Source organism: Schistocerca cancellata, chromosome 6 (genome assembly GCF_023864275.1).
Source record: "Schistocerca cancellata isolate TAMUIC-IGC-003103 chromosome 6, iqSchCanc2.1, whole genome shotgun sequence".
Taxonomy (NCBI): domain Eukaryota; kingdom Metazoa; phylum Arthropoda; class Insecta; order Orthoptera; family Acrididae; genus Schistocerca; species Schistocerca cancellata.
Window position 1 is genome coordinate 711,028,580 of NC_064631.1, and position 27,117 is coordinate 711,055,696.

Consider the following 27,117-nt stretch of genomic DNA (forward strand, 5'->3'; position numbering starts at 1 on the left):
TCGTCGTTGGTCCCGTTCTTGCAGGATCTTTTTCCGGCAGCAGCGATATCGGAGATTTGATGTTTTACCGGATTCATGATATTCACGGTATACTCGTGAAATGGTCGTACAGGAAAATCCCCACTTCATCGTTACCCCGGAGAGGCTGTGTCCCACCGCTCGTGCGCCGACTGCAACACCGCGTTCAAACTCACTTAAATCTTGATAACCTGCCATTGTAGGAAAGTCCACTGGACCTGACGGGATACCAATTCGATTCTACACAGAGTACGCGAAAGAACTTGCCCCCCTTCTAACAGCCGTGTACCGCAAGTCTCTAGAGGAACGGAAGGTTCCAAATTATTGGAAAAGAGCACAGGTAGTCCCAGTCTTCAAGAAGGGTCGTCGAGCAGATGTGCAAAACTATAGACCTATATCTCTGACGTCGATCTGTTGTAGAATTGTAGAACATCTTTTTTGCTCGAATATCATGTCGTTTTTGGAAACTCGGAATCTACTATGTAGGAATCAACATGGATTCCGGAAACAGCGATCGTGTGAGACCCAACTCGCTTTATTTGATCATGAGACCCAGAAAATATTAGATACAGGCTCCCAGGTAGATGCTATTTTTCTTGACTTCCGGAAGGATTTCGATACAGTTCCGCACTGTCGCCTGATACACAAAGTAAGAGCCTACGGAATATCACACCAGCTGTGTGGCTGGCTTGAAGAGTTTTTAGCAAACAGAACACAGCATGTTGTTATCAACGGAGAGACGTCTACAGACGTTAAAGTAACCTTTGTCGTGCCACAGGGGAGTGTTATGGGACCATTGCTTTTCACAATATATATAAATTACCTAGTAGATAGTGTCGGAAGTTCCATGCGGCTTTTCGCGGATGATGCTGTAGTATACAGAGAAGTTGCAGCATTAGAAAATTGTAGCGAAATGCAGGAAGATCTGCAGCGGATAGGCACTTGGTGCAGGGACTGACAACTGACCCTTAACATAGACAAATGTAATGTATTGCGAATACATAGAAAGAAGGGTCCTTTATTGTATGATTATATGATAGCGGAACAAACACTGGTAGCAGTTACTTCTGTAAAATATCTGGGAGTATGCGTGCGGAACAATTTGAAGTGGAATGATCATATAAAATTAATTGTTGGTAAGGCGGGTACCAGGTTGAGATTCATTGGGAGAGTCCTTAGAAAATGTAGTCCATCAACAAAGGAGGTGCCTTACAAAACACTCGTTCGACCTATACTTGAGTATTGCTCATCAGTGTGGGATCCGTACCAGATCGGGTTGACGGAGGAGATAGAGAAGATTCAAAGAAGAGCGGCGCGTTTCGTCACAGGGTTATTTGGTAACCGTGATAGCGTTACGGAGATGTTTAACAAACTCAAGTGGCAGACTCTGCAAGAGAGGCGCTCTGCATCGCGGTGTAGCTTGCTCGCCAGGTTTCGAGAGGGTGCGTTTCTGGATGAGGTATCGAGTATATTGCTTCCCCCTACTTATACCTCCCGAGGATATCACGAATGTAAAATTAGAGAGATTCGAGCGCGCACGGAGGCTTTCAGACAGTCGATCTTCCCGCGAACCATACGCGACTGGAACAGGAAAGGGAGGTAATGACAGTGGCACGTAAAGTACCCTCCGCCACACACCGTTGGGTGGCTTGCGGAGTATAAATGTAGATGTAGATGTAGATGTAGCAACAGTAACCGATCTACCAATTGCGCCAGACACTTGTCGTCTTATATAGGCGTTGTCGACCACTGCGCCGTATTCTGCCTGTTTACATGTCTCTATATTTGAAGACGCATGCCTGTACCAATTTCTTTGGCGCTTCACTTTAGGAACCTGATGATGTTGTCAGACGACTGAAACTTGTTGTACAAATAAAGGTTTTTACGAGCAGCTAAAGCCGGTAATATTTATCAAGTGTCGAATGATGACAGCCAAAATGGCGTCGCCCTTGCTGCGGCGCGCCGCCTGGAGTAGTACAGCGGCAGTGTGACAGTGGAGTGAGGGCCGCGCCGTGTCGTGTTGCAGTGCGAGGAGCCGCTGTCGGGCGGCGACATGGCGGTGTTCGCGTCGCGCGCCGGGCCCGCCGCCTGCTGGCACCCCGCCTGCTTCACCTGCTGCGTGTGCCGCGAGCTGCTCGTCGACCTCATCTACTTCTGGAAGGACGGCCGCCTCTACTGCGGCCGACACCACGCCGAGACGCTCAAGCCGCGCTGCTCCGCCTGCGACGAGGTGAGTGGACACCGACAGAGGTCGGCTGGCGGCGCGCGCGACGCCTCCCGAGCAGGCGCCGTCGACTGGCTAGGCTTGCTCACCTGCACGCAGCTTCGGAGTAAAACCTCCAGTGCTACATTCCTCTGAACGTTACTTTCACGGGCCATTGAGGGAGTCCTGTCGCCGTCTGACGTCACAGCCTGCAAGGCGAGGCCTCCGAGAAAGGTAGGCCGCGGTGCGTATGGCACACCACGTGACACTACGCGTCTTAAGAGTGACTGCAACCGTCTCCGGAGGGGAGCGAGTATTTCAGATAAGTTTAATAATTCTTAATTGCGCGTTTAAATGCATGCAAGCTATCAATAGCAAGCGATAAAGTTAAGACCTATAGCGGGTACTTTTCCACTGTTGTTGTTGCGGTCTTCAGTCCTGAGTCTGGTTTGATGCAGCTCTCCTTGCTACTCTATCCTGTGCAAGCTTCTTCATCTCCCAGTACTTACTGCAGCCTACATCCTTCTGAATCTGCTTAGTGTATTCATCTCTTGATCTCCCTCTGCGATTTTTACCCTCCACGCTGCCCTCCAATACTAAATTGGTGATCCCTCGATGTCTCAGAACATGTCCGACCAACCTGTCCCTTCTTCTTGTCAAGTTGTGCCACAAACTCCTCTTCTCCCCAATTCTGTTCAATACCTCCTCAGTAGTTATGTGATCTACCCATCTAATCTTCAGCATTCTTCTGTAGCACCATATTTCGAAAGCTTCTATTCTGTTCTTGTCTAAACTATTTATCGTCCACGTTTCACTTCCATAAATGACTACACTCCATACAAATACTTTCAGAAACGACTTCCTGACACTTAAATCTATACTCGATGATAACAAATTTCTCTTCTTCAGAAACGCTCTCCTTGCCATTGCCAGTCTACATTTTATATCCTCTCTACTTCGACCATCGTCAGTTATTTTGCCCCCCAAATCGCAAAACTCCTTTAGTACTTTAAGTGTCTCATTTCCTAATCTAATTCCATCAGCATCACCCGACTTAATTCGACTACATTCCATTATCCTCGTTTTGCTTTTGTTGATGTTCATCTTATACCCTCCTTTCAAGACACTGTCCACTGCTCTTCCAAGTCCCTTTCTGTTTCTGACAGAATAACAATGTCATCGGCGAACCTCAAAGTTTTTATTTCTTCTCCATGGATTTTAATACCTACTACGAATTTTTCTTCTGTTTCCTTTACTGCTTGCTCAACACACAGATTGAATAACATCGGGGAGAGGCTACAACTCTGTCTCACTCCCTTCCCAACCACTCCTTCCCTTTTGTGCTCCTCGGCTCTTGTAACTGCCATCTGGTTTCTGTACAATTTGTAAATAGCTTTTCGTTCCCTCTATTTTACCCCTGCCAATTTTAGAATTTGAAAGAGAGTATTCCAGTCAACATTGTCAAAAGCTTTCTCTAAGTCTACAAATGCTAGAAACGTAGGTTTGTCTTTCCTTAATCTTTCTTCTAAGATTAGTCGTAGGGTCAGTATTGCCTCACGTGTTCCAACATTTCTACGGAATCCGCTTCTACCAGTTTTCCCATTCGTCTGTAAAAAATTCGCGTTAGTATTTTGCAGCTGTGACTTATTAAACTGATAGTTCGGTAATTTTCGCATCTGTCAGCACCTTCTTTCTTTGGGATTGGAATTATTATACTCTTCTTGAAGTCTGAGGGTATTTCGCCTGTCTCATACATCTTGCTCACCAGATGGTAGAGTTTTGTCATGACTGGCTCTCCCAAGGCCGTCAGTAGTTCTAATGGAATGTCTACTCCCGGTGCCTTGTTTCGACTGAGGTCTTTCAGTGCTCTGTCAAACTCTTCACGCAGTATCGTATCTCCCATCTCATCTTCTTCTACATCCTCTTCCATTTCCATAATATTGTCCTCAAGTACTTTTCCATTGACATACTGATTTCCGGTGGGCCCTGCACGGAATCGAGCGTTCGCGAAGTGCGGCGGGCAGGATGACATCACAGAGTTCGTTGCGGGGCCCGTATCTCTCGTGAGCCCCACTGCAAGGCGGTTCTCGAAGTCGGTAAGGCACGAACATGGAGTGTGCTCTTCATGTCGGTCGTAATTCAGCAGCAATATCTACAGACAAGGGACAATGTTGTAAAGAGCACTTCACAGCATGTCAGTGGGTGTGGTGAGAGACACTGCCGCCGGATGTTGTCTTTTAGTATCCCTAATGAGGTCGGACGATCGCGCTAGACTTGCGACTTCAGGCAACCCCACAACCAATAATCAGATGGTCTGAGGTCTGGGGACGTGGGAGGCCAAGCATGACGGCTCAGCAGGTGATCCTCACCAAAGAGGTCTGCAGACATCTGTCACGCGTGAAGCAATATGGGTTGCAACATCATCCTGCATAAAGGTCGTGAATTCCAACAGGTGTTAACCAGCCAGGCTAAGGATGATCTGACCCTCTCTCACTACATCCCATTTTATACACGGTTCTCATGCAAATATTTCAATGTGTTATTCTACAAGTAAAACTAAAATAACATGAAGATGGCAATGACGTCGAAATAGCCTTATTTTAACAAAAATATATAATCGAACACATTAGCGTCTTGGTCTCATAGCATAATGCATAATGTTCACGTATGACATACAGGGTGATTCTCAAAGATAGGCAAATATTTTAATATGTTATTCTACAAGTAAAACTAGAGAAAAAAGTTCATATAAACATGGGTGGGCAAATGTTTAGTTACGGAGTTACGGCTAATAAAAGATTTTGCCTGAAATTTAACAACTTCGCTAATATGAAGCCATCGAAAAACTGTACGAGATTAAAGTAAAGCACGATTTCCACTTATATTGTTGTTATTGATCTAGTGAATCTGATAAAACAGGTCCCAGACGTGTATCTGCAGTAGTTTTCCGGAACATACAGAGAAGCAAAGACGTAATTTCGTTAAAATTATTAATTTATTAACTACTTGACTCAATTAGTTTTTTTTTAATTCCAGACAATTGCACGAAGTTTTTAACAGAAGTTATAGAGAATTTAATTTGTGCTGGTTCAAATGGTTCTGAGCACTATGGGACTTACCATCTGTGGTCATCAGTCCCCAAGAACTTAGAAGTACAGGGCTATTACAAATGATTGAAGCGATTTCATAAATTCACTGTAGCTCCATTCATTGACATATGGTCACAACACGCTACAGATACGTAGAAAAACTCATAAAGTTTTGTTTGGCTGATGCCGCACTTCAGGTTTCTGCCGCCAGAGTGCTCGAGAGCGCAGTGAGACATAAATGGCGACAGGAGCCGAGAAAGCGTATGTCGTGCTTGAAATGCACTCACATCAGTCAGTCATAACAGTGCAACGACACTTCAGGACGAAGCTCAACAAAGATCCACCAACTGCTAACTCCATTCGGTGATTGTATGAGCAGTTTAAAGCTTCTGGATGCGGGGAAATCAACGGGTCGGCCTGCAGTGAGCGAAGAAACGGTTGAACATGTGTATCTGGACATGCTGGAAAATTGGCTCATGCCACAACTGGAGACCGACAGCACCGACTTCATCTTTCAACAGGATGGTGCTCCATCGCACTTCCATCATGATGTTCGGCATTTCTTAAACAGGAGATTGGAAAACCGATGGATCGATCGTGGTGGAGATCATGATCAGCAATTCATGTCATGGCCTCCACGCTCTCCCGACTTAACCCCATGCGATTTCTTTCTGTGGGGTTATGTGAAAGATTCAGTGTTTAAACCTCCTCTACCAAGAAACGTGCCAGAACTGCGAGCTCGCATGAACGTTGCTTTTGAACTCATTGATGGGGACATGCTGCGTCGAGTGTGGGAGGAAGTTGATTATCGGCTTGATGTCTGCCGAATCACTAAAGGGGCACATATCGAACATTTGTGAATGCCTAAAAAAACTTTTTGAGTTTTTGTATGTGTGTGCAAAGCATTGTGAAAATATCTCAAATAATAAAGTTATTGTAGAGCTGTGAAATCGCTTCATTCATTTGTAATAACCCTGTATATTCGTTGTATGTTTCTCACCTCTACAAACCGATTTTCCGGTGTTAATTTTGTCTTAAATATGTATATAATAGAAATGGGGGAACGGTTTGGTGGTGCAAACAGTTTTCCGGACTAATTTCGTAGGAGTAAATTTCTCGAGGTACAAGATGAATGTCATTTTGTTACGATATACCGACGAGTTCCCTACCCGTCATCTTCCGGCCATGAGTCAGGATTCCATAGCGGGCCTTTGTTTGTGTATTGTGGGATACATTTCTCCGTTCCCGAGGCATCGCGTGTGAACCAACCGCGCCATCCAAAGTGGAATGTGGTGGATGGTGGCGACACCGGAGGGGGAGATGCAAAACGAATTCACTAGCTATCGAGTGTACATCGTCCGTTAACCGTCCGGACTGTTCTCAACTTTGAGCCTTAATGTTTCTGTTATCGAAACATTCCGTAGATATCTTAGAAGGAAATCGCTGTCTCCGTTGACTTATCATCAATACCGGTATTTTGACTATCTCTTGCCGGCCGCGGTGGTCTAGCGGTTCTAGGCGCTCAGTCCGGAACCGCGCGACCGCTACGGTCGCAGGTTCGTATCCTGCCTCGGGCGTGGATGTGTGTGATGTCCTTAGATTAGTTCGGTTTAAGTAGTTCTAAGTTCTAGGGGACTTATGACCACAGATGTTGAGTCCCATAGTGCTCAGAGCCATTTGAACCATTTTTTGAACTATCTCTTTGATCATGGAGCTGCAGATCACATTTGCATATATACATTTGTAATAACCCTGTACTTAAACCTAACTAACCCAAGGACGACACACACATCCATGCCCGTGGCCGGATTGGAACCTGCGACCGTACCGGTCTCGCGGTTCCAGACTGAAGCGCCTAGAACCGCTCGGCCACTCCGGGCTGCTAATTTGTACTGGTACCCGGGCTACTTTGAACAGCATCCATAATATCCTCGTCATCGTCTTCACGTATCGAGCGCTCTTACTGAATATGAAATCTAGTTAGAGAACCTGTCTCCCGTAACATTCGAAAGACTGCGCTAACGGTTCGTGAATTCGGAATCCTCCTAGCCGGATAACGTACGCAGTACTCGTTAACTGCAGCCGAAGCATTACCATCACATTTGCCATAAAGGAACAACATTTCGGCATATTCCTCTGTCGTAAATTCGAAAGACATACCTTTTTCATACATCATCTACAAACTACAACAGTTACTGTGTGGTTTCAATTAAATACAATGTTGTTACTATGTTCTATCACTGAACAAAACAGAAAAGTAACTCGTCTCAAGATTACGAAACGAGTGAAACAACTCACTAACAGTTGCGACCAATGATGTAAACGTTTCTACATTCTTAATGGAATGTAAACAAATTTACTTGTAAAATAATCTTTGCTTTTCTGGATTTTCTGGAAAACTAATGCAGATACACGTTTGGGACAAGTTTTATTAGATTCACCAGATCAATAACAAAATAAATGGAAATCGTGCTTTACTTCAATCTCGTACAGTGTTGCTATGGCTTCATACACTACTAGCCATTAAGATTGCTACACCACGAAGATGACGCACTACCGACGCGAAATTTAACCGACAGGAAGAAGATGCTGTGATATGCAAATGATTTGCTTTTCAGATCATTCACACAAGGTTGGCGCCGGTGGCGACACCTACAACACGATGACATGAGGAAAGTTTCCATCCGATTTCTCATACACAAATAGAAGTTGACCGGCGTTGCCTGGTGGAACGTTGTTGTGATGCCTCGTGCAAGGAGGAGAAATGCGTACCATCACGTTTCCGACTTTCATCAAGGTCGGATTCTAGCCTATTGCGATTGCAGTTTATCGTATCGCGACATTGCTGCTCGCGTTGGTCGAGATCCAACGACTGTTAGCAGAATATGGAATCGGTGGGTTCAGGAGGGTAATACGGAACGCCGTGCTGGCTCCCAACGGCCTCGTATCACTAGCAGTCGAGAAGACAGGCATCTTTCAGCATGGCTGTAACGAACCGTGCAGCCACGTCTCGATCCCTGAGTCAACAGATGGGGACGTTTGCAAGACAACAACCATGTGCACGAACAGTTCGACGACGTTTGCAGCAGCATGGACTATCAGCTCGGAGACCATGGCTGCGGTTACCCTTGACGCTGCACCACAGACAGGAGCGCCTGCGATGGTGTACTCAACGACGAACGTGGGTGCTCGAATGGCAAAACGTCATTTTTTCGGATGAATCCAGGTTCTGTTTACAGCATCATGATGGTCGCATCCGTGTTTGGCGACATCGCGGCGAACGCACATTGGAGGCGTGTATTCGTCAGCGCCATACTGGCATATCACCCGGCGTGATGGTATGGGGTGCCATTGGTTACACGTTTCGGTCACCTCTTGTTCGCATTGACGGCACTTTGAACAGTGGACGCTATATTCCAGATGTGTTATAACCCGTGGCTCTATCCTTCATTCGATCCCCACGAAACCCCACGAAAAAGCAGGATAATGCACGACCGCATGTTGCAGGTCCTGTACAGGCCTTTCTGGATATAGAAAATGTTCGACTGCTGCCCTGGCCAGCACGTTCTCCAGATCTCTCACCAATTGAAAACGTCTTTTGGTGGCCGAGCAACTGGCTCGTCACAATACGCCACTCACTACTCTTGATGAACTGAACTGTGGTGTCGTGTTGAAGCTGCATGGGCAGCTGTACCTGTACACGCCATCCAAGCTCTGTTTGACTCACTGCCCAGGCTTCTGAAGGCCCTTATTACGGCCAGGGGTGGTTGCTCTGGGTACTGATTTCTTAGGATCTATGGGCCCAAATTGCGTGAAAATGTAATCACATGTCTGTTCTAGTATAATGTATTTGTCCAATTAGTACCCGTTTGTCATCTGCATTTCTTCCTGGTGTAGCAATTTTAATGGCCGGTAGTGTATTAGCTTAATTTCAGGAACACCAGCCTCCTTCTCGAGTGATAACTTGAAGAGAGAAGGAGGGAGGACCATATGGACAGAGAGGGAGGAGCAAATGCTCTGAGAGAGTGGACAGAAGAGACTGATAGAGGGGGGCAGGAGGAGGTGGAGAGACCGTGCGGGTGGGCAATGGAGGTGGTGGACAGAGGGAGAGGATATTGGAGATCTACATAGAGGGGGTGCAGGAGAAGATGGACAGTGAGAGGAGGCTGGAGGAGATTGACTGGTAGAAGAGTAGAATAAATAAATGCCCAGGCAACGCCTGGTACTCAGCTAGTCATCTATAAAGGATCTACATCTACATCTACGTGGTTACTCTGCTATTCACAATAAAGTGCCTGTCAGAGGGTTCAATGAAACACCTTCATGCTGTCTCTCTACCGTCCCACTCTCTAACGGCACGCGGGAAAAACGAGCACTTAAATTTCTCCGTGCGAGCCCTGATTTCTCTTATTTTATCGTGATGATCATTTCTCCCTGTGCAGAATGTTTTCGCAATCGGAGGAGAAAACTAGTGATTGAAATTTCATTAGAAGATCCTGTCGCAACGAAAAACGCCTTTGTTTTAATGATTGCCACTCCAATTCACGTATCATGTCTGTGACACTATCTCCCCTATTTCGCGATAATACAAAACGACCTGCCCTTAACTGTACCTTTTCGATGTAACCCGTCAGTCCCACCAGATGCGGATCCCACACCGCCTAGCAACACTCCAGAATAGGGCGGACAAGCGTGGTGTAAGCAGTCTCTTTAGTAGACCTGTTGCACCTGCCAATGAACCGCAGTCTTTGGTTTGCTCTACCCGCAATATTATCTATGTGATCGTTCCAATTTAGGTATTTGTAATTGTAATCCCTAAGTATTTAGTTGAATTTGCAGCCCTCAGATCTGTGTGACTTATCGCGTAACCGAAATTTAGCTGATTTCTTTTAATACTCATGTGAATAACTTCGCACTTTTCTTTATTCAGGGACAACTGCCACTTTTCGCACCATACAGATATCTTATCTAAATAATTTTGCAAGTCGTTTTGATCATCTGATGACTTTACAAGACGGTGAATGACAGCATCATCTGCAAACAATCTAAGACGGCTACTCAGATTGTCTGCTATGTCGTTAATATAGATCAGGAACAACAGAGGGCCTATAACACTTCCTTGGGGAACGCCGGATATTACTTCTGTTTTACTCGATGACTTTCCGCCTATTACTACGAACTGTGACCTTTCTGACAGTACCCTACGTCTTCTCTACTGAACGTCTCCAAGCTTGTTCCTGTGAACTTACCTACCTGTTGCTGTTGTGGTCTTCAGTCCTGAGACTGGTTTGATACAGCTCTCCATGCTACTCTGTCCTGTGCAAGCTTCTTCATCTCACAGTACCTACTGCAACCTACATCCTTCTGAATCTGCTTAGTGTATTCATCTCTTTGTCTTCCTCTACGATTTTTACCCTCCACGCTGCCCTCCAATACTAAATTGGTGATCCCTTGATGCCTCACAACATGTCCTACCAACCGATCCCTTCTTCTTGTCAAGTTGTGCCACAAACTCCACTTCTCCCCAATCCTATTCAATACTTCCTCATTAGTTATGTGATCTACCCATCTGATCTTCAGCATTCTTCTGTAGCACCACATTTCGAAAGCTTCTATTCTCTTCTTGTCCAAACTATTTATCGTCCATGTTTCACTTCCATACAAATACTTTCAGAAATGACTTCCTGACACTTAAGTCTATACTCGATGTTATCAAATTTCTCTTCTTCAGAAACGCTTTCTTTGCCATTGCCAGTCTACATTTTATATCCTCTCTACTTCGACTATCATCAGTTATTTTGCTCCCCAAATAGCAAAACTCATTTACTACTTTAAGCGTCTCATTTCCTAATCTAATACCCTCAGCATCAGAGGATGTAATTCGACTACATTCCAATATCCTCGTTTTGCTTTTGTTGATGTTCGTCTTATATCCTCCTTTCAAGACACTGCCCATTCCGTTCAACTGGTCTTCCAATTGCTTTGCTGTCTCTGACAGAATTACAGTGTCATCGGCGAACCTCAACGTTTTTATTTCTTCCCCATGGATTTTAATACCTACTCCGAATTTTTCTTTTGTTTCCTTTACTGCTTGCTCAATGTACAGATTGAATAACATCAGTGGTAGGCTACAACCCTGTCTCACTCCCCTCCCAACCGCTGCTTCCCTTTCATGCCCCTCAACTCTTATAACTGCCATCTGGTTTCTGTAAAAATTGTAAACAGCCTTTCTCTCCCTGTATTTTACCCCTGCCACCATCAGAATTTGAAAGAGAGTATTCCAGTCAACATTGTCAAAAGCTTTCTCTACGTCTACAAATGCTAGAAACGTAGGTTTGTCTTTCCTTAATCTTTCTTCTAAGATTAGTCGTAAGGTCAGTATTGCCTCACGTGTTCCAACATTTCTACGGAATCCAAACTGATCTTCCCCGAGGTCGGCTTCTACCAGTTTTTCCATTCGTCTGTAAAGAATTCGCGTTAGTATTTTGCAGCTGTGACTTATTAAACTGATAGTTCGGTAATTTTCACATCAGTCAACACCTGCTTTTTTTGGGGTTACGTACCTACGGGTCTATAGAAATATGCCTCACAAGCTGTTGGAATGAAAGATTACCATAACAACAGAGACTGACATGTCTCAAGGTGCTCTGCAAAGTGGGCTCAGACGTAGTAAAACGAGTTCGTGAATGCGTTATTAAAGGGAGCACCCATTTTCAACATACGTCATAAACAACGTGTGCGACGCTATGGGGCGAAAATACATACTACACATACTCACTCTTTTAGATGTGCGAAACTTTTCAACCACCCTGTAGTAGCAAGTAGTCCCATGGCGCCTCATGCCGCTACTGTTAATAGTGAGCGGGACTCGGTTCTCTTTCCGCTAGACCAGAGAGCACGGCTGTTAAACTTGTCGCTTGCGGCGGATCACATCTGGCACACAGCACGGCCCTGCGCACTCGGACTGGGGACCCCGCCGCCCCCTGCATTACGTATTCTGGGAGGCGGCGAGCAGCCAGCATGGGCAGGCGCGGCCCGAAGCCGCTGGCATTCCCCGCTGGAAGGCTGCCAGGTCGCGGCAGCGTCGGGTCGGCCGCCGCATCGAAAGTGGGCTCCAGCGTCCAGGCAGCGAGCGTCGCGTAGCGTAGTGTAGTAGGAGCACCTCTCGAGCGAGCTCTGATGTGCGCGCAACAGAACTGACAACATACGGTGCCCCCAAAGTCATGTGGCTGCAGCACGCTGCAAGGATCGCCAGCAAGTGCTCTGCATATTCTGAACCCCGATACTCCGCCAGAACTTACAGATCCAGTTCAAAAGTTCCGTGGCTTTTGTTATACATCCTTTTCATGGGCATGTGAGTAATTTGCGTTCGATATCTGCAATGAACTTGGCTTAAAACCTTGAAGAGACGAAGGCAAGGCCATTTGCTTGTTTGCTTTGCAGCAGCGTCGCGACGCGAAATTTAACCGACAGGAAGAAGATGCTGTGATATGCAAATGATTCGCTTTTCAGAGCATTCACACAAGGCTGGCGCCGGTGGCGACACCTACAATGTGCTGACATGAGGAAACTTTCCAACCGATTTCTCATACACAAACAGCAGTTGACCGGCGTTCCCTCGTCAAACGTTGTTGTGATGCCTCATCTAAGGAGGAGAAATGCGTACCATCTCGTTTCAGACTTTGATAAAGGTCGGATCGTAGCCTATCGCGATTGCGGTTTATCGTATCGCGACATTGCTGCTCGCGTTGGTCGAGATCCTATAACTGTTAGCAAAATATGGAATCGGTGGGTTCAGGAGTGTAATACGGAACGCCGTGGCGGATCCTAACGGCCTCGTATCACTAGCAGTCGAGATGACAGGCATCTTATCCGCATGGCTGTAACGGATCGTGCAGTCACGTCTCGATCCCTGAGTCAACAGATGGGACGTTTGCAAGACAACAACCATGTGCACTAACAATTCGGAAACGTTTGCAGCAGCATGGACTATCGGCTCGGAGACCATGGCTGCGGTTACCCTTGACGCTGCATCACAGACAGGAACGCCTGCGATGGTGTACTCATCGACGAACCTGCGTGCACGAATGGCAAAACGTAATTTTTTAGGGTGAATCCAGATTCTGTTTACAGCATCATGATGGTCGCATCCGTGTTTAGCGACATCGCGGTGAGCGCACATTGGAAGCGTGTATTCGTCATCGCCATACTGGCGTATCACCCGGCGCGATGGTACGGGGTGCCATTGGTTACACGTCTCGGTCACCTCTTGTTCGCATTGACGGCACTTTGAACAGTGGGCGTTACATTTCAGATGTGTTACAACCCGTCGCTCTACCCTTCATTCGATCCCTGCGAAACCCTACATTTCAGCAGGATAATGCACGACGCATGTTACAGTCCCGTACGGGCCCTTCTGGATACAGAAAATGTTCGACTGCTGCCCTGGCCAGCACATTCTCCAGATCTCTCACCAATTGAAAACGTCTGGTCAATGGTGGCCGAGCAACTGGCTCGTCACAATACGCCAGTCACTACTCTCGATGAACTGTGGTATCGTGTTGAAGCTGCATGAGCAGCTGTACCTGAACGCGCCATCCAAGCTCTGTTTGACTCAATGGCCATTAGTATCAAGGCCGTTATTGCGGCCAGAGGTGGTTGTTCTGGGTACTGATTTCTCAAGATATATGCACCCAAACTGCGTGAAAATGTAATCACATGTCAGTTCTAGTATAATATATTGTTCCAATGAATACCCGTTTATCACCTGCATTTCTTCTCGGTGTAGCACTGTTAATGGCCAGTAGTGCAGGTTGGACCGGAAGTGAGCGAGTACCGGCTGTGCCCGCAGATCATCCTGGCGGACGAGTGCACGGAGGCGGAGGGCCGGGCGTGGCACATGAAGCACTTCGCGTGCTTCGAGTGCGACCGCCAGCTGGGGGGGCAGCGGTACATCATGCGCGACGGCCGCCCCTACTGCCTGCACTGCTTCGACGCCATGTTCGCCGAGTACTGCGACTCGTGCGGCGAGCCCATCGGCGTCGACCAAGGTGAGTGCTCTCTGCCTCTCCAGGCAGCCCGTCGTCACACTGAGAGAGAAAAAAAAATGGACAAAACATGTGCCGAGATTTCACATCTGGAGCTAACTTTCGGAGGAGGAGGATATTAGTGTTTAACGTCCCGTCGACAACGAGGTCATTAGAGACGGAGCGCAAGCTCGGGTGAGGGAAGGATGGGAAAGGAAATCGGCCGTGCCCTTTCAAAGGAACCATCCCGGCATTGGCCTGAAGCGATTTAGGGAAATCACGGAAAACCTAAATCAGGATGGCCGGAGACGGGATTGGACCGTCGTCCTCCCGAATGCGAGTCCAGTGTGCTAACCACTGCGCCACCTCGCTCGGTGGCTAACTTTCGATTTGTGTGTAACGCACTAATGCTGTCTTTCGTTTCGTTCACTGACAAAAATGGAAAGTGGTACGACACGAAGGCAGTGATCCAATATTTATCAAACTTTGCGGACATGTTCATCACATGGACGGTATTAAATGATTAAATTTTCATTCCATTCGGAACTGGAGTCCACTGTCAGTATCAGTATTAGATGTGATCCCTCATACGAGGTGCATTCAAGTTCTAAGGCCTGCGATTTTTTTTTTCTAATTAACTACTCACCCGAAATCGATGAAACTGGCGTTACTTCTCGACGTAATCGCCCTGCAGACGTACATATTTTTCACAACGCTGACGCCATGATTCCATGGCAGCGGCTAAGGCTTCTTTAGGAATCTGTTTTGACCACTGGAAAATCGCTGAAGGCAATAGCAGCACGGCTGGTGAATGTGAAACCACGGAGAGTGTCTTTCATTGTTGGAAAAAGCCAAAAGTCACTAGGAGCAAGGTCAGGTGAGTAGGGAGCATGAGGAATCACTTCAAAGTTGTTATCACGAAGAAACTGTTGCATAACGTTAGCTCGATGTGCGGGTGCGTTGTCTTGGTGAAACAGCACACGCGCAGCCCTTCCTGGACGTTTTTGTTGCAGTGCAGGAAGCAATTTGTTCTTCAAAACATTTTCGTAGGATGCACCTGTTACTGTAGTGCCCTTTGGAACGCAATGGGTAAGGATTACGCCCTCGCTGTCCCGGAACATGGACACCATCATTTTTTCAGCACTTGCGGTTACCCGAAATTTTTTTGGTGACGGTGAATCTGTGTGCTTCCATTGAGCTGACCGGCGCTTTGTTTCTGGTTTGAAAAATGGCATCCACGTCTCATCCATTGTCACAACCGACGAAAAGAAAGCCCCATTCGTGCTGTCGTTGCGCGTCAACATTGCTCGGCAACATGCCACACGGGCAGCCGTGTGGTCGTCCGTCAGCATTCGTGGCACCCACCTGGATGACACTTTTCGCATTTTCAGGTCGTCATGCAGGATTGTGTGCACAGAACCCACAGAAATGCCAACTCTGGAGGCGATCTGTTCAACAGTCATTCGGCGATCCCCCAAAACAATTCTCTCCACTTTCTGGATCATGTCGTCAGACCGGCTTGTGCGAGCCCGAGGTTGTTTCGATTTGTTGTCACACGATGTTCTGCCTTCATTAAACTGTCGCACCCACGAACGCACTTTCGACACATCCGTAACTCCATCACCACATGTCTCCTTCAACTGTCGATGAATTTCAATTGGTTTCACACCACGCAAATTCAGAAAACGAATGATTGCACGCTGTTCAAGTAAGGAAAACGTTGCCATTTTAAGTATTTAAAACAGTTCTAATTCTCGCCGCTGGCGGTAAAATTCCATCTGCCGTACGGTGCTGCCATCTCTGGGACGTATTGACAATGAACGCGGCCTCATTTTAAAACAATGCGCATGTTTCTATCTCTTTCCAGTCCGGAGAAAAAAAATCGGAGGCCTTAGAACTTGAATGCACCTCGTACGTGTTGCAAACCGGACACAATAGAAAGGACCAAGCCCCTTTGCTTTTTTCTTGTATCACTCGTCTATTACATCAGAGAAAAACAGATTTTATGACAAAATTTAACTACAGGAAATATTGCTCCCAGTAAAGGTTGACATAAGCAGTGACAAAACTTAGTTCTCTTTAGAGTTTCTGCTGGCAACATATTTTAAGGAGGCAAGATAAGGTTTATATCAATGTAGCTCAAACACGTAGCTAGCGGTTGAATCACGACACAGACACTTTAACAATTTCGGCAACAAATAAATAGCGTGAATTTGTACTCACAGTAACCAACTAATCAACAGCCTTGCCATTGAATAAGTAGTAGGCCAGTTGGAACGAATTAGCAACAAAAATGGCTCTGAGGCACTATGCGACTTAACTTCTGAGGTCATCAGTCGCCTAGAACTTGGAACAAATTAAACCGAACTAACCTAAGGACATCACAGACATCCATGCCCGAGGCAGGATTCGAACCTGTGACCGTAGCGGTCGCTCGGCTCCAGACTGTAGCGCCTAGAACCGCTCGGCCACACCGGCCGGCGAATTAGCAACACCCAGCAACTAGGGCAGTTAATACCAACAGTCTTTATATGTCTTGCTCCCCATTAAATAAACAAACTTACAGTAATTAAATGAATAACAAATCAAAACACACTACGCTCCACTCAAACTCTTCAGTGGGAGCCAAGCCAAAATGAAGATTCTATTAACTGACTACCACTAAAGCCACGCTAAAGCTCATCTCTGTGTTTCCAGACACACATGGGGCAAACTTATACAAGACAAAATTTTGAAGGGAGCACATCAGCAAAACCGGTAGTGGAGCTAAAGTCGTGCCACTGAAAATTAAGGTACTAGACCGGGGCACAAGGTGGTATACAATGAGGTTGCCTTAGTGCTATACTGCGCTCCAAAATATTAATTCAAATGGCCAATTCAAAATTAAGTACACATAATCCAGCATTAATTAACGGGGAGTGACACCAGGTCGCTCGAAGGGATGACAACACTTAATTGAAAAGACGAATGCCGGAGGCGGCAGTAACATCAGACACCTTCTCCGAGTTTTAACCAGGAGTCACTTCCCGCTGTATAAGTAAACATTTAACCAAGCACAAGGAAGGAACCCCAAAAAGAAAATTCAAATAAAACCTCCAACAGATTATAAAGGACAGGGAACCCCTACTATTTAAATTTAAAAGAATTAGCTCTCCCCAAAGGCAGTGTAAACGCTAAGGCCACACTTAAAAGGCCACCAAAATTAGTTACAGAACGTCTTATACATTTGCTCCTTTTCTTTAAAAGAAACTCAAGGCTGCCTAACTTCTGCTGGACGTCCGGTATGGATCGTGTAGGGTACACCACGCAGCAACCCAAGCTAGGCGGTCGCAAGGCACGGCGAGCAAAATCAGGAGAGCAAACAGGCAGGCAGCCAACGCATATCCTGCATCCTGAACCGGCAGACCGCGTACAACCGACTCCACATACACGTGGTTGCTTCCCCCCTCGTACCTCGCGGCGTCTCAGCAGGTAGCCCGAGCAAACGTCAACTGCCACTCGCCCCGCGAATGCCGAAAACAACAGAGCAAGCAAACATTAGAAACGTGGAAGGATCGATAATGGACATCCAAGAGACTGGCGCGCCAGTAACGAGCGCCACGGCTCAATCCCAAAGGGCACGAATGCATTCTTCTATTCGTTGGACCATGGAGGCAAACAATCCCAGAATGTGACCTTGAGGAATTTCTGCCTTAACTAAGAACACATAGTGAGTCAGTTCGCGAAGTTACGAGGGTAATCCGAAAAGTAAGGTCTCGTATATTTTTTTATAAGTACATAGACCTGTTAATTTCTACAATGGTTTACATCAGTTTACAGCTTGAACATTTAGCTATTTTTCGACATAATCACCATTTCTGTCGATGCATTTTTGTAGACGCTGTGGCAGTTTTTGGATGCCCATGTCATACCAGCTCGCCGCCATGCTGTTTAGAAAGTTATGAACCTCTTCTTTCACCTCGTCGTCGGAGCTGAATCGCTGGGACCACAATTAACGCTCACAGGCACTGTGAGACTCTGAAAAAACTCAAACGGGCAATTCAGAACCGGAGAAGAGGAATGTCGAGCAAGGGCGTACGCATTCTCAATGACAACGCTCGCCCACACATCGCTCGGCAAACCGTTGCCCTCGTGCAACGGTTTCAGTGAAACATGATCACCCACCCACCCTTTAGTCCTGACTTGGCGCCCAGTGACTATCACCTGTTCCCTAGGTTAAAAGAACATTTGGCCGGAAAGCGATTCAGGTCCGACGACGAGGTGAAAGAAGAGGTTCATAACTTTCTGAACAGCATGGCGGCGAGCTGGTATGACATGGACATACAACAACTGCCACAACGTCTACAAAAATGCATCGACAGAAATGGTGATTATGTCGAAAAATAGCTAAATGTTCAAGCTGTAAACTGATGTAAACCATTGCAGAAATAAACAGGTCTACGTACTTACAAAAAACATAGGAGACCTTACTTTTGGGCCGGCCAGTGTGGCCGTGCGGTTCTAAGCGCGTCAGTTTGGAACCGCATGACCGCTACGGTCGCAGGTTCGAATCCTGCCTCGGGCAAGGACGTGTGTGATGTCCTTAGGTTAGTTAGGTTTAAGTAGTTCTAAGTTCTAGGGGGCTGATGACCTCAGTAGTTAAGTCCCATGGTGCTCAGAGCCATTTGAACCATTTGAACCTTACTTTTGGGAATACCCTCGTACGTATGTGGCTGGATGGAGGCCGGGGTGAACGTACGCGGCATCGCACTGCAATCCAGACGCGCTCCATGTGTAACAAATCTGAAGACCTGGCGCGCTAGTCAAGGAGCCGTACATTCCTCAAAGATTTTGTGGCTGGTTGGTTGGTTGGTTGATTTGGGAAAAGGGACCTAACAGTGAGGTCATGGGTCCCATCGGATTGGGGAAGGATGGGGAAGGAAGTCGGCTGTGCCTTGTCATAGGAACCATCCCGGCATTTGCCTGAAGCGATTTAGGGCAATCACGGAAAACCTAAATCAGGATGCCCGGACGCGGGTATGCCATCTTCCTCCCGAATGTAAGTCCAGCGTGCTAAACAACACTGCGCCACATCGGTCGGTGCTTTTGCGATGCGAAATGCAGTGTGGGCGTCTTGCGTTACCCTTTAGAAAATGTCGTTTCGTGCCGTGGTCACGAATGGCATGAGAACAAGGTTTACCACTCTTGCCAAATGCTGGTGAGAATTCAGCCTCCCTTCAAGAATTATCATATGAGTTCTGTTTACGACTGTCACAATTTCTGTATGGCAAACTGGGGCATTTCACTTACACTGAGTGAAAAATGGGCGTAATTTGGAAGACATGTACAGAGACCATATCCTTAAGCTTAAAAAAAAGTTGATTAAAGAATATACTTTTTCGGTTTGTGATTACAAGCTTCTGCAGGTACAACAAATAATGGATCTTTGAAAGATCTCACTTATTTGTCTGGAAGTGTCGCGCGCTAACACTGATTTCACTATTGCTGTTGATTTTGTTCTGTCCGACGTCACATTTTTTGAATTGGAATCACATTTTTTGAATTGGAATCATGAAAAAGTTTGGAACTTAGCCTAGAAGTTCAGTCCTCTGATTAAAAACGTATGAAGTTTAACGGCGTGATAGCACGTTGCTAATTCCGCTGCTTTTACGTATTTTCCCTATTTAAGTGAAACAAAATAAATGTCCCTTTCTTTGAAGTGCTTGGAGACTGCACGTTTTATTTAATCTTTACGTTAGCTAAATGATGCTTAATATCTCTCTTACCCCACGTATAATGGATACAATGGGCACAAATTACACATTTCACACATTCTACTTCATAGTCACTTCTCCAATTTTTTATGAAGAACCACTTTTATGAATATTTCTCTTAGAGTGTGTTGCATTACTTATTGCCCGCCCATCCTATATAAGGTGAGTCAAAAACGACTTCACAAATTTGGAATGATTTAGAAATTTATTCAGATAACTTACAGAATCGGTAGATGTGTCTCATGAATCCATGGACCCTACATGTCAGCAGGGGACTGTTCAAGCTGCTGGAGGCTGTGTAACGGTACGGGGCGTTTGCAGTTGGAGTGATACGGGATCCCTGATACGTCTACATGCGACACTTACAGGTGACACGTACGTAAGCATCCTGTCTGATCACCTGCATTCATTCATGTCCATTGTGTATTCCAACGAACTTGGGCAATTCCAGCAGGACAATGCGACACCCCACACGTCCAGAACTGCCAGAGAGTGCCTCCAGGGACAGTCTTCTGAGTTTGAACACTTCCGCTGGCCTCCAAACTCCCCAGACATTAATATGGGATGCCTTGAAACAGGCTGTTCAGAAGAGATCCCCATCCCCTCTTACTCTTACGGATGTAGGGGTAGCCCTGTAGGATTCATGGTGTGAGTTCCCTCTAGCACTACTTCACACATTGGTCGAGTCCATGCGACGTCGTGTTGCGACACTTCTGCTTGTTCGCGGAGGCCCTAGACGATATTAAGCAGGTGACCAGTTTCTTGGGCTCTTCAGTGTATGTATCTTCCTAGTAGCATCCACATTCGCTAACAAGGGAACCTCCCCATCGCACCCCCCCCCCCCCCCTCAGATTTAGTTATAAGTTGGCACAGTGAATATGCCTTGAAAAACTGAACACAGATCAACCGAGAAAACAAGAAGAAGTTGTGTGAACTATGAAAAAATAAGCAAAATATGCAAACTGAGTAGTCCATGCGCAACATAGGCAACATCAAGAATATTGTAAGCTCAGGAGCGCCGTGGTCCCGTGGTTAGCGTGAGCAGCTGCGGAATGAGAGGTCCTTGGTTCAAGTCTTACCTCGAGTGAAAAGTTTAATTTTTTATTTTCAGACAATTATTATGTGACAACTCTTATGTTTTCATCACTTTTTTGGGAGTGATTATCACATCCACAAGAAAACCTAAATCTGACAAGGTAGATGAATCTTTTTAGCCATTCGCCAAGTGTACAAGTTAGGTGGTTCGACAACATATTCCTGTCATCTGACGCACATGCCGTCACCAGTGTCGTATAGAATATATCAGATGTGTTTTCCTGTGGAGGAATCGGTTGACCTATGACCTTGCGATCAAATGTTTCCGGTTCCCATTGGAGAGGCACGTCCTTTCGTCTACTAATGGCACGGTTTTGCGGTGCGGTCGCAAAACACAGACACTAAACTTATTACAGTGAACAGAGACGTCAATGAACGAACGGACAGATCATAACTTTACGAAAATAAAGAAAGTAAACTTTTCACTCGAGGGAAGACTTCAACGAAGGACCTGTCGTTCCGCAGCTGCTCATGCTAACCACGGGACCACGGCACTCCTGAGCTCACACTGTCCTTGATGTTGCCTATGTTGCGCATGGACTACTCAGTTTGCATATTTTGCTTATTTTTTTCAAAGTTCCACACAACTTCTTCCTGTTTTCTCGACTGACCTGTGTTCAGTTTTTCAAGGCCTATCCACTGTGCCAACTTATAACTAAATCTGAGGGGGGGGGGGGGGTGCGATGGGGAGGTTCCCTTGTTAGCGAATGTGGATGCTACTAGGAAGATACATACACTGAAGAGCCCAAGAAACTGGTCACCTGCTTAATATCGTCTAGGGCCTCCGCGAACAAGCAGAAGTGTCGCAACACGACGTCGCATGGACTCGACCAATGTGTGAAGTAGTGCTAGAGGGAACTCACACCATGAATCCTACAGGGCTACCCCTACATCCGTAAGAGTAAGAGGGGATGGGGATCTCTTCTGAACAGCCTGTTTCAAGGCATCCCATATTAATGTCTGGGGAGTTTGGAGGCCAGCGGAAGTGTTTAAACTCAGAAGACTGTCCCTGGAGGCACTCTCTGGCAGTTCTGGACGTGTGGGGTGTCGCATTGTCCTGCTGGAATTGCCCAAGTTCGTTGGAATACACAATGGACATGAATGAATGCAGGTGATCAGACAGGATGCTTACGTACGTGTCACCTGTAAGTGTCGCATGTAGACGTATCAGGGGTCCCGTATCACTCCAACTGCAAACGCCCCGTACCGTTACACAGCCTCCAGCAGCTTGAACAGTCCCCTGCTGACATGTAGGGTCCATGGATTCATGAGACACATCTACCGATTCTGTAAGTTATCTGAATAAATTTCTAAATCATTTCAAATTTGTGAAGTCGTTTTTGACTCACCTTATATAGGATGGGCGGGCAATAAGTAATGCAACACACTCCAAGAGAAATATTCATAAAAGTGGTTCTTCATAAAAAATTGGGGAAGTGACTATGAAGTAGAATGTGTAAAATGTGTAATTTGTGCACATTGTATGCATTATACGTGGGGTAAGAGAGATATTAAGCATCATTTAACTAACGTAAAGATTAAATAAAACGTGCAGTCTCCAAGCACTTCAAAGAAAGGGACATTTATTTTGTTTCATTTAAATAGGGAAAATACGTAAAAGCAGCGGAATTAGCAACGTGCTATCACGCCGTTAAACTTCGTACGTTTCTAATCAGAGGACTGAACTTCTAGGCTAAGTTCCAAACTTTATCATGATTCCAATTCAAAAAATGTGACGTTGGACAGAAAAAAATCAACAGCAATAGTGAAAGCAGTGTTAGCGCGCGACGCTTCCAGACAAATAAGCGAGATCTTTCAAAGATCCATTATTTGGTGTACCTGCAGAAGCTTGTAATCACAAACCGACAAAAGTATTTCCTTTAATTAACTTTTTTTTAAGCTTAAGGATATGGTCTCTGTACATGTCTCCCAAATTACGGCCATTTTCAGTCAGTGTAAGAGAAATGCCCCAGTTTGTCATACAGAAATTGTGACAGTCGTAAACAGAACTGATATGATAATTCTTGAAGGGAGGCTGAATTCTCACCAGCATTTGGGCAGGTTTCCTTGTAAGAAATCTCGTAGAAACGACGTATGCTGTGAAGAGCGTCGTCCCTCCTGGACGAGAACGCCCCCCGGGTGCGCAGTAGAGATGGGAGATCCGCTGTTGAACTAATTCATAGAGTTGAATCTTTCAAAGGAGTGAACAATCAGTGATTCAGAAAAAAAGAACTGTAGCTCCAAACGTTTCCCACGGCAGAGAGAGAGAGAGAGAGAGAGAGAGAGAGAGAGAGAGAGAGAGACGGAGCATATCAGCAGCGCCTCTGCTGGTCAGAGCACAGTGCATGCCACACAACACAGCAAGCGCCGGCCTCTGCCTTGCTTCTACCTTGGCTGCCTGCATTGTGCAGTGCCCCATTGGATTTTGTGTTTCACATATGCCGTGCCGTCTCGGTGCGTCGTCTGGCGCTTGCAGTGTCTGGCGCAGCTTAACTTCGCATCGCACTCTGTCGGCGATCGTTTCAGTCGCACGTCCTGCCCTCTGGGCAGTTGATGCGAGCAACAGGACAGAGAGCCACCTAGCAGATAACATAGGAACTACTTGCAACAACCTGCTCGCAAGGGAACAGACGATTAGTCTCGGAGCGGGTGAGTTCACCGCTCCCCCCACCCTCGGAACTCGCCCGCTCAACGCTCACCCCACCGTTCTCGCTCTAGCCAGAGCATTGAGCAAAGCAACTCAGGTGTCACTCTGGTCTCTGCGGTCTTAGCTCACGCAGTAATACAGCTCGCGGCTCGACCTGCTCGACTCAGCGCCTCTGCATCGGAGTTTGTCCCTACTGGATATTGTTCTTCATAGTAATACCGCTATGTATATTACATTATTATGTAGAAGAGGAATTTGTTAACATCGAGTATAGATTTAAGTGTCAGGAAGTCATTTCTGAAAGTATTTGTATGGAGTATAGCCATGTATGGAAGTGAAACATGGACGGTAAATAGTTTGGACAAGAAGAGAATAGAAGCTTTCGAAATGTGGTGCTACAGAAGAATGCTGAAGATTAGATGGGTAGATCACATAACTAATGAGGAAGTATTGAATAGGATTGGGGAGAAGAGAAGTTTGTGGCACAACTTGACTAGAAGAAGGGATCAGTTGGTAGGACATGTTCCGAGGCATAAAGGGATCACCAATTTAGTATTGGAGGGCAGCGTGGAGGGTAAAAATCGTAGGGGGAGACCAAGAGATGAATACACTAAGCAGATTCAGAAGGATGTAGGTTGCAGTAGGTACTGGGAGATGAAGAAGCTTGCACAGGATAGAGTAGCATGGAGAGCTGCATCAAACCAGTCTCAGGACTGAAGACCATAACAACAACAAATGTTATGTATACATCATTTATTTTTATTTTATTTTTATTTGTTTAAACTGATCAGATTAGGTTCCTGACGACTCCTCTTACTATAGGATTTTTATTATGGACACTCGAATTTACGCTGTAATTACGAACGAACCGATAAACGTATCGCAAAATGTGATACACCAATATTTTCTTTGTTTTATTCTGCGTAAGGCTATATGCAGCACTTTCGTTTTACAGATATTTTTTTTTCTTATTCTGGTACGGATTTTGCGATTTTAGGCGTCTTCGGAAGGAAACGTTCACTTTAAAAATATATGGCTTGCGATGTATTTGTATGAGGTTAATGAAATTTTAGTACATTATAGCCAAATATATTGTTAATGTAAATCTCAAGTTACAACATTTTCCGATCACCCAGAAAACCACGATAGTGCAAAATAAATCAATAATCAAAAATTTTGTGATATCGTGGAAATTTCAATAAACAATACAAAATTCTTACTCATTATCTGTGTTACTTCAAAATAGGATCAAATAAGATCAAAATACAGGTATAGTACTGGAATAAACCAAGTTTAAAGGGCAATGTGCCTTCCATTTATTTTCTATTGTGAATGAGTGGTGAGTCATGAAAAAGAGCTAATTCGTTTCAGGGAGTGAACAGTTCTGATCCGATCTCTGAAAAGAACAGTTTTGCCCATCTCTAGTGCGCAGTGTGAGTGAGGCGGCGGCGCGCTGTTGCAGGCCAGATGAGCCACGAGGGCCAGCACTGGCACGCCACGGAGCAGTGCTTCTGCTGCCACACGTGCCGCGCCTCGCTGCTGGGCCGGCCCTTCCTGCCGCGCCGCGGCGCCATCTACTGCAGCATCGCGTGCAGCAAGGGAGAGCCGCCCACGCCGTCCGACAGCTCGGCGGGCCCGGCCGGGGGCGGCGGGGGCGGCGGCCCGCGGCGGCGCGCGCCCTCCGAGTCGAGCGCCAGCGCCAGCCTGACGCCGCCGGGGTCGCCCGACGCCGCCTCCAGGCTGCGCCGCCCCCACCACCGGCCGCAGCCGCCGCCGCCCGCCGCCGCCGCCGCCGCCTCGCCGCCCGCCCTGCGGCGCCACCAGCCGCGTCACGCCACCAGGTACGCTCCCGGACTGTTTGCACTACCGACTAGGACTGTTGACACTTTTACAAATATCGAGTGTCCGGTGTATCGATGCTTCAAGTGTGGCGATATCGACATACCTACAGGGTGTTTCCATAATGACCGGTATATTTGAAACGGCAATAAAAACTAAACGAGCAGCGATAGAAATACACCGTTTGTTGCAATATGCTTGGGACAACAGTACATTTTCAGGCGGACAAACTTTCGAAATTACAGTAGTTACAATTTTCAACAACAGATGGCGCTGCAAGTGATGTGAAAGATATAGAAGACAACGCAGTCTGTGGGTGCGCCATTCTGTACGTCGTCTTTCTGCTGTAAGCGTGTGCTGTTCACAACGTGCGAGTGTGCTGTGGACAACATGGTTTATTCCTTAGAACAGAGGATTTTTCTGGTGCTGGAATTCCACCGCCTAGAACACAGTGTTGTTGCAACAAGACGAAGTTTTCAACGGACGTTTAATGTAACCAAAGGACCGAAAAGCGATACAATAAAGGATCTGTTTGAAAAATTTCAACGGACTGGGAACGTGACGGATGAACGTGCTGGAAAGGTAGGGCGACCGCGTACGGCAACCACAGAGGGCAACACGCAGCTAGTGCAGCAGGTGATCCGACAGCGGCCTTGGGTTTCCGTTCGCCGTGTTGCAGCTGCGGTCCAAATGACGCCAACGTCCACGTATCGTCTCGTGCGCCAGAGTTTACACCTCTATCCGTACAAAATTCAAACGCGGCAACCCCTCAGCGCCGCTACCATTTCTGCACGAGAGACATTCGCTAACGATATAGTGCACAGGATTGATGACGGCGATATGCATGTGGGCAGCATTTGGTTTACTGACGAAGCCTATTTTTACCTGGACGGCTTCGTCAATAAACAGAACTGGCGCATATGGGGAACCGAAAAGCCCCATGTTGCAGTCCCATCGTCCCTGCATCCTCAATAAGTACTGGTCTGGGCCGCCATTTCTTCCAAAGGAATCATTGGCACATTTTTCAGATCCGAAACGATTACTGCATCACGCTATCTGGACATTCTTCGTGAATTTGTGGCGGTACAAACTGCCTTAGACGACACTGCGAACACCTCGTGGTTTATGCAAGATGGTGCCCGGCCACATCGCACGGCCGACGTCTTTAATTTCCTGAATGAATATTTCGATGATCGTGTGATTGCTTTGGGCTATCCGAAACCTACACGAGGCGGCGTGGATTGGCCTCCCTATTCGCCAGACATGAACCTCTGTGACTTCTTTCTGTGGGGACACTTGAAAGACCAGGTGTACCGCCAGAATCCAGAAACAATTGAACAGCTGAAGCAGTACATCTCATCTGCGTGTGAAGCCATTCCGCCAGACACGTTGTCAAAGGTTTCGGGTAATTTCATTCAGAGACTACGCCATATTATTGCTAAGCATG

At 46.4% G+C, this 27,117-nt stretch overlaps 1 protein-coding gene across 1 annotated transcript in view; it reads left to right on the plus strand.

Annotated features, from left to right (window-relative positions):
• Window positions 1–1,955: 1,955 nt before the first annotated feature.
• Window positions 1,956–27,117, plus strand: part of LOC126088486 (protein espinas-like) — a 45,066-nt gene continuing 19,904 nt past the window's right edge. The window contains exons 1-4 of the mRNA XM_049906627.1: window positions 1,956–2,003; window positions 2,045–2,248; window positions 14,162–14,360; window positions 25,294–25,672. Of these exons, the coding sequence (XP_049762584.1) occupies window positions 1,956–2,003; window positions 2,045–2,248; window positions 14,162–14,360; window positions 25,294–25,672 (830 nt within the window). The remainder of the gene's footprint in view (window positions 2,004–2,044; window positions 2,249–14,161; window positions 14,361–25,293; window positions 25,673–27,117) is intronic.